At 39.0% G+C, this 9,096-nt stretch overlaps 1 protein-coding gene across 1 annotated transcript; it reads right to left on the bottom strand.

Moving 5' to 3' along the window:
* Window positions 1-7,988: 7,988 nt before the first annotated feature.
* Window positions 7,989-8,408, bottom strand: LOC149183325 (E3 ubiquitin-protein ligase UPL1-like). The gene has a single exon (XM_089414912.1). It carries the CDS (start codon window positions 8,406-8,408, stop codon window positions 7,989-7,991), a length of 420 nt encoding a protein of 139 aa, XP_089271038.1.
* Window positions 8,409-9,096: the final 688 nt, after the last annotated feature.

Raw genomic sequence — 9,096 nt, 5'->3', positions numbered from 1 at the left:
TCTGTGTATATGTGTTTTATGTGTTATGCTCTCGTATTGTTTATTTTCTGTGTTTTAGAATTCGTATGCAGGTAATTTTTGTACGGTGTTAAAACCTACATTTGGTATCAGAGTCATTTTGGCTTCAAGGGGACACCTTTGTTGCTGAGGGGTTTTGCTTGGGCCTGTGGTATACCCTGTTTAGTGGGAGATCTGCGATATCAATTCTAGTGGAGAAAGAAGATGGCAAACAGTAGAAAGATAGAGATCGAGAAATTTAATGCTCAGAGTTTTGAGTTGTGGAAACTCAAAATGGAGGATCTGTTGGTGGATAAATATCAGTGGATCACGGTAGATCTGGGTACTAAACCAACAGGAGTGTCCGATGAAGAATGGAAGAAGTTGGATCGGAAAGCAAAGAGCACAATATGATTTTGTGTCTTAGATTCACTATTGCTAAATGTATCAGGGGAAGATACGGCAAAGGCTTTGTGGGACAAGTTAGGGACTTTATACCAATCTAAGTCTCTAGTGAATAAACTATTCCTACGGAAAAAGTTATATAACCTGAGGATGAAAGATGGAGACTCGGTGACAGAGCATCTGAATGCATTTAATACTGTGGTAAGTTAGTTATCATCTATTGATATCAAAATTTCAGATAATGATAAGTGCATTAGTTTGTTGTGTTATCTACCAGATTCATGGGATAGTCTGGTTATTGCAATAGGTAGCAATGCAACTGCCTTGTAGTTTGATGAAATAGTCTCATCCTTGCTGATGGAGGAGATGAGACGGAAAAATATGGAGAGCCAGAATGGTGATGCCTTGTCTGTACGAGGATGGTCATAGAACAGAAACAAAAATAAGTCATCGAGTGGGAGATCTAAATCTAGAGGGAGATCTAAATCTCCAAGAAAACCTGTAAAGGTGGTGTTCTAGAAATGCGGAAAGGAAGGGCACTACAAAAGGGACTGTAAATCTAAAGTTCCTGACAAACGAAAGGGATCCGATGATTCTCATTTTGCAGAGGCGAAAACCACCTCAGATGAAGGTGGGGATGTGTACTTGGCTTCTTCAAGTACACATGTAGATCATGAGGCATGGTTGATTGACTCAGATGCATCTTTTCACTTCACTCCCCATAGAGAGTGGTTTTGCGAGTATGAGAAATATGATGGTGGTGATGTCTTCTTGGGGGATGTAGGAAGGCTAGAATCATTGGTCGCAGAAAAGTAAAGTTGAATTTTCAAGGTGGAAGGGTTAGAACACTTCCAAGTGTTTTGCATATTCCTGCATTGGCCAAAAATATGATTTCTGCAAGCAAGTTGGATGATGTAGGTCTAAAAACAGTGTTCGAGAAGGATATCTGCAAGATGGTTCAGGGAGCACTGGTATTGATGCGGGGAGTTTGGAATTGGAACTCTGTACAAGCTGCAAGGTAGCACTGTTATTGATGGGCGCAACAGTTTTGTGGTTCTTGAAAGTGGAGCAGAAAATCTAGTGGTCTCAGGAGAGAAGACCATGCTGTGGCATCAAAGGCTTGGACATATTGGAGAGAAGGGCCTCCGAATACTTCATGGTAAAGGTATGGTAGAAGATATGAGTAATAGCTCTCTGTATTTTGATTTCTATGCAAATTGTGTATATGGGAAGCAGAATCAGGTGAGTTTACCCTCTGGTGGTAAGAGGGCGAAACAGATATTAGAGCTTGTGCACAGTGATGTGTTTGGACCTGTGAAGGTTCCATCACTGGGTAAGTCTGTGTACTATGTATCATTTATAGATGACTTCTCAAGGAATACATGGGTACATTTCCTTAAGAAGAAATCTGAAGTCTTTGACAGGTATAAAGAATTTAAGGCTCTGGTGGAAAACTAGACAGAGAAGAAGATAAAGGTGCTGAGAACAAATAACGGTGGAGAGTTTTGTAGTAAGGAATTTGAAGAATTCTGTAAGAAGTGTGGTATAGCATGGAAGAAGAATACTCCATATACACCTCAACAAAATGGAGTTGCAGAAATAATGAACAAGACATTGATGGAAAGGGCAAGAAGCATGCTCAGTGGTGTCGGCTTAGGATAGGAATTCTGGGCAGAGGCGGTGGAGACAGCATGTTACCTGGTCAACAGATCACCTTCATCAGCGTTGGAGGATAAGACTCCACAAGAGGTATGGACTGGTAAGAAACCCTCTCTTTTACATCTGAGGGTATTTGGATGTGATGCATATGCGCATGTTCCAAAGGAGAAACGAACCAAGTTAGATAGTAAATCTGAAAAGTGCATCTTTATTGGGTATAAGGATGGTTTAAAGGGTTATAAGCTTTGGAACCCAGTAACAAGGAAGGTTGTGTACAACCGAGATGTGGTGTTTAGAGAGGTAAAATATGTTATTAAACATGAAGTCCAACCAAAGGAACCTGAGAAGATAGAGTTTGAGCTTAAGGAGGAAGAATCAGACTCTACAACAGAGGAGGAATCAGAAGATGAAGAGCCACAAACTCCGGGTTTGAGAAGATCAATTTGAGAAAGAAGGCAGCCAGAAAGGTATAGTCCATCTGCTTTCTATTCAAATTTTGCTTTATCTATTACTGACGATGATCCCACAACTGTGAAGGAAGCAGTAGATTCAGAGGATGGCAAAATTTGGAAAGAGGCCATGGTTGATGAAATGGAATCTTTGCACAAAAATGGGGCTTGGGATTTGGTGGCGTTGCCGGCTGGAAGGAAACCCATTGGTAGAAAATGGGTGTTCAAGAAGAAGACAAATGCAGAATGAAAGGTGGAGAAGTACAAAACTCGGTTGGTAGCAAAAGGTTATTCCCAGGTGCGGGGAATTGATTTTGGTGATATTTTTTCTCCTGTTGCCAAGGTAGCTTCTATTAGATTACTTTTATCTGTTACTGTTTCTTTTGATTTTGAGGTAGAACAGATGGATGTGAAGACAACATTTCTTCACAAGGATTTGGAAGAGGAGATCTACATGAAGCAACTTGAAGCCTTTGCAATGAAGGGTAAGAAAGAATTGGTATGCAAGTTAAAGAAATCTCTGTATGGGTTAAAACAGTCACCAAGGATGTGGTATCAGAAATTTGATACATTTATACGGGGACTTGGCTTCACCAAAAGAAAAGCAGATCACTGTGTATTTTAAATTAATTGGTGACCGTGTTATTTATCCGGTCTTGTATGTGGATTATATGTTGCTGGTTGGAAATGACAAAGAAATTATCCAGGATTTGAAGACCCAATTGTCCTCCAAATTCGACATGAAAGATCTTGTGCTGCAAACTATATTTTGGGCATGGAAATTAAAAGAGATCAGGGAAAGAGGAAGCTCTAGTTAAATCAGAGGAAGTATGTTGAGATAATATTGTAGAGATTTAATATGCAGGTCAGTAAACCGATGAAGGTTCCTATTCCTGTAGGTGTAAAGTTATCTGCTAAACAGTGTCCCAAGACACAAGAAGAGGAAGAGGATATGTCCCGTGTTCCATATGCAAGTGCAGTCGATAGCTTGATGTATGCGATGGTCTGTACTAGACCAGACATTGGACATGCAGTGGGAGTATTGAGCATGTTTATGTCAAAACAAGGGAAGGAGCATTGGACAATAGTGAAGCGGGTTTTCAAGTATTTGGGTGGCACTAGTGATTATGGTTTGTGCTACTAAGGAAGACCAGGATTGGACAGAGTTTTGGATATCCGTGGCTTTGTTGATGTGGACTGGGTTGGAGATCTGGATCAGAGAAGATCTAGAAGTGGGTATGTGTTTAGACTATTTGGAGGTGCAGTCAGTTGGATGAGTAAGAAACAATCTGTAGTGGCACTATCAACTACAAAGGCAGAATACATGGCAGCCACTCATGAAAGCAAGGAAGTAGTTTGGTTGCAAAGATTGTGTTCAAGTATGGGGTTAGTACAGGGAGCTATAAGGATACACTGTGATAGCCAAAGTGAAATTTTCTTGGCAAAGAACCCTGCTTACCATTCAAAGACAAAGCACATTGATGTTCAATATCACTTTGTGGGATATGATAGAAGACAAAAAGGTGTTGCTGGTAAAGGTGGAAACTTTGAAGAATACTGTAGATGCATTGAAAAAATTTGTGAGCTCTGAGAAGTTCTCTTGGTGTAGAGAAACAATGGGCATTACAAGGCTGGATAAATGACTAAGCTCTCTTGTGGCCCCCTGTGGAAAGAAAACAACAAGTGGGAGAATGTTGGGTTGTGTTATTCTTTCCACGACTAGCCCACGTAGTGAATCGGGCTGTTAGAGCGGGGTGGGTAGCCCCCCTCTATGGGGTCCGGGGCAGCGCCCCGGGAAAAATTTTTTGGACCCTATATTAGGTTGGGCGGACCTACCTATGGTTTTGTGCATGATTTTCGCACATGGTTTTGGACGCGATGGTTTTTGGTCCATGGTATTGGATGCTTCAGCATGTATAAATATGTATTGTAACATTGAAAGGAACATAATGAAAAATCAAGCTAGTAGTCTCGGTTTTGGGATCTAGGGGAAAATCTTTGTGTATATGTGTTTTATGTGTTATGCTCTCGCATTTTTTATTTTCTATGTTTTAGAATTCATATGCAAGTAATTTCTGTACGGGGTTAAAACCTACAATACAATGCACTAAGAACAAATTCATGATGAAATTTGAGTATATCTTAATTGAATTGAGTTCCAATGATATCTTGAGCAACAACCAGTGCTTTAGCTGGAACTGACTTTGGAGGTGTTGCATTCAAAGATGGGGCTGGAAACAAGGATGTTGTAGTAGAAATGACATGTATAGTTGCATTTTTCTCTAAGGATATATTTGGTATTGTAGCTAAAGAAACATGTATAGATGGATTAGAAGAAGAGGCAGCTAAAGTTTATGTACACCTTACACCCTGTGTCATCATTGACCATAAAAGTGATGACACATTTCCTATCAAATATGGTAATCTGGTGTTTGAAGTTGCCAATTGTGATGTCTGTGATGTTGATGCTACCAATAATGAAGCTGGTGGTGGGCCAGGGGATAGAGGAGGCTGCACTTCTAAAACCTGGGAAGATAAGTTATTGGGAAATATAGGAAGTAAAGTATGCCTTGATGCTAAGCCTGAATCATCATGCTACTACTCACAAAAAATACCCTTATTTGGGATGCTCCATAACTTAACTTTGATTGTTTTGGAGGTTGGGATTACATCAACTCCTAAGATGAATTAATTTGTTGAAATGGAGTAAGGGTAATTGGTTGTACTTCCTGAGGTATTGGTAACTTCTATGGAATTTGGTTACCTTGTGAAAGGTTGTGTGGTAACTGATTCAACAACTTTGGAGTAGCTTGGGATTGTGACACTTGTTGTACCTATGGTAGCCATTGATGAATTTGTTAAATAGTTGTGATTGAAGTGGATATTGTTGAAAGGACTCTGAATAATGATCTTGGGAATGGAGAGAAGGAATTTGAACTTGTGATTGACTAGGCTTCATGAAATTAGTTTTAGGCTAATGGTTTAGTGGTTGAAACTGTTGATGTTGAAGGGGTGGTGCAGATGGAGGTATAGGTGACAACATTTGCATAGAAAGTTGTACAGATTGTTTGATAGGAGATAGAGAAGCAAGCCTCTGTGATTATTGTCTTTGTGATAAAGAAATGTTGCTCGATGATGGTGTCACAGGTGAAAGGAATTCGAAGCTCAGAGGATCAGAGCTAATGGAAGATCTAGAATTTTCCTGAGATTTTGGTACCATTCCTAATGGAATTTTTGTACCTACTAACCTAGATTTAATTGCTGAGGCTACAGGGTGACCAACACAATGTGTTAAATTGAATGAATATTGCAAGGCAGAACTTAAATTGTTATGGCTAGGGACAGAAACTTGAACTTTTCTCAACCTTGATTGTGAAGTTGGGCTATTATGTTGATGTGTCAAGTGAGGTGGCCGACCCATTACAGGTTAATGTCCTAATGCACCTTGACTACCTTGCATCAAAGATGATGTTTCAGTGGAAGTATCTCTAATATTTCAAGACACAATACCTGATTGCTTTGTTGTCTTAGTGGATGTATCTTTGATATTTCAAGACATAATACTTGATTGCAAAAGAGAAGATGGATAGTGCTCTTCAGACTCCTACATTAAGAAAAATATCATTCTGTCAAACATCCTTCATCTTTACATGCTAAGGAAATCACTAAAAAAGGAAAAAATGAAATGGGGAATAATTTGTCATCAAACTAATTAGATCAAAAAAGACAGCAGGGAGAAAAGAAGGTTACCCTTCTAGAAGGTCATCTCTTTGTCTCACTCATAAGTCTATCCATATGAGACAAGGGTCCATGCATCTTCTAATCACTATCAAGAAGAGCAGGTTCCAAACAAAATGGTTATTCCTGACTGGCAGATGCAACGTAAACCACCACACTCTTGGTTGTTGCACTAAGTGATCATGTATCATCACGATGTCGATTGGGCACTACCAAAACCTTCACAAGAGTCACATAGAATGATCACATTGTAGACACAACCTTATTCATAATCTCAAAGTCTAGGAGATCATGTGACTTCCTTTTAATTTCCTAGGCTTGAGATGTTTCACCTGCACTTACAGAACCTCCAATGTCAACCTCTGATGCATCTTCATGTCGCCCAAGCTGACCAAGACACATTCTTGAAATCCCTTCAATACCATGGTCCCTTGTTCTATGGAGATGAAGTCTTGTTTGTATAACAGAAAGATATTCAGGTTCAATGGACCAATGAGAAGCAATTCCATTCCTCATAGACATTGGGTTAACATACCAAACAACTGAAACTGTGTTATTGTCACTGCCAGCTTCTATACCTGCTGCATTTGGTGCCAAATTTCTAGTTGCAGGTCCTTGTTCAGCCTCTTTCTTCACATCTACTTTTGAATCACTAACAAGAGATATTTGGCAGACTATTTCTTTGTACACCTTCCCTACATGCTTTAGTATATCTACATCCCCAAAATGAATTTCAGGCATCATTGTTGTTGTGCTTTTCAGCAGATGTGTTGAAAAAGATAAAACACCATCTAGACTTGAAAGGCATCTCAAAATTCTAATGTGTTGTGCTACCTCAATATCTTCTAGCTTTGTTCCAACCAACAAATCCATGAATTCAATTGCAATTTTCGTGTGTTCTCTCCGAGTAGTACAAACAACCCTTGTGAGAGGAGATGAGTGTTGCAGTGAAAAATCCTTAATTGTAACAACAATATTCTGACCACTTGCAAATGAAAATGGTAAGAGGGATAAATCAAACAACTGCAACACAATCTCTATACCCTTTTTCTCAAAAAACACCCCACATGTATCTGTATTATGCATAATATTCTCTAAGAGATGTGTAGCATTTCTTATCAAATATGGGAGAAAGGATTCCATGTTTGAAGACAAATTTTCAGCAGAAGCATCAACCCCCAGCTCATATGTTTCCCTCAATGTTTCATCTCCATCCACTAAACTAATTGTTTTCTGTTCTAAATCAGTCTCAATGGGAACATGCATAGAAGAGCTGGTAGATTCTTGCAACAGGGAAGACACTTCAGTGCCAGATCCAAGTTTTGCAATAGTGTTTAAGATTTCAATCAATACATCCACCTCAGGCCCCCTCAAAGAAGTAGCATGTCGCATCAGCTCATCCAAGGCAGATGATAAGGAGCCAGGAGTGTCACCTGCCAAAGCCCATAAGTAGGATTTTTCCATAAAAAAATTCACAAAACATCTTAGAGCACCACGATCTTTAATAGCTTGAAGACAAAGGATATTAAGGCACAAAGAACCTAAGAATTGTGGTATACATGCTACTGCATTTGCAGAAGGTAGGAAACCAACCATGATGGCATCCAAAAAAGAATTAGGTAGACCAGCAACATTTAGAACATAATAACAAGTTGGATATTTGTGAATAAGATCACTCATGACTGTAGCTGCAAGTGAAAAGACACCACCACCAAAGTCCTTTGATCTTCTGAATATAGTTCACAAGAAAAATGGCAAAGAACTCTCTTCAGATCCATATAGCCATACAATATTTCCAGGAGCATATGTGCCAAGAGATATAGCCCAAAGCAAAGCCTTCATAAGAAGTCTTCTATGATAAAGAACCAATGTGTCAGGTTGATCTATTTGCATTTCCTCTGACCCAACATCATTTTTTTGAGGAGACTTTCCCTTGGAACCTGATTGTGATTCTCCACTCTGCTTCCTTACTCTCTCCTCAAAATGGTAGACTTCAAGCTTCAAGCGTGTTATGGTGTTATCCAAGCCTCCTAAATCCCTAAAGAAGGTTGCAACAGGATTACTATAGTCCATAAAAGCCTCAAGAACATGCACAAGAGCTGCTACCAAGTGTATGTGTTGTGGATCCAAATATTTGAGAAGAGGGATAAAAGTTGGCATTAAACCCACATCCCTTAAAGCAATGCAGTGAGAAGAAGAAGAAACTAGAACTGTTACAAGAGAAAGTTATGACTTGGGAAGAGAGAGAGAGAACTTTGGGTATTAAAAACTTGAAAGTAATGGAAAAAACCATACCTACTTGATCAATCATAGGTGTTAAAAAGAGAAAGGCATCAAAGAGAGAGAAAAAAGGGCCTACATAGTAGAGACATTTTATGAGGAGCTTGAAGTACAATATCATGCAACATCACAGTCCAATTTTCTAAGGACTGACTAATAGCCTGAAATTTTATAGACCATTAACTTGCTAATAAAAAATAATAACTGATAAAAATAACAAGCATTCCCCTCAATAACTTACAGGGTTTGAATTGACCAACAATGTGGAATCAGAGACAGAATGAGGCATATACTTTAGAAATTTTGGAGGGTTTGGAAACATGTAGTCATTTGTTCAGATGTGAGGGTATATGCAATGAATCAGTGAAGGCTCCAAAGGTTAATTTAATGATTGCATGAATTTGAGGATATGTAGTTACTTGTCAGAGAATTGTTTGATAATGATATATATGGCATTGTTCCTTATATATCAATGGGTCCTTCCAAATATGGCATCCAAGAGTAAGGGTTTTTGTGATAATGTCTAATATGAATTGCAAACATTGTATGTGCAATGCATCCAAACAAA

Source organism: Pinus tabuliformis, chromosome 3_2 (genome assembly GCF_031772625.1).
Source record: "Pinus tabuliformis cultivar Carrire ecotype Pingquan chromosome 3_2, CPIR1, whole genome shotgun sequence".
Lineage (NCBI taxonomy): Eukaryota > Viridiplantae > Streptophyta > Pinopsida > Pinales > Pinaceae > Pinus > Pinus tabuliformis.
Note: the sequence above shows the minus strand (reverse complement) of the source record. Positions and strands in the feature narration are given on the sequence as shown.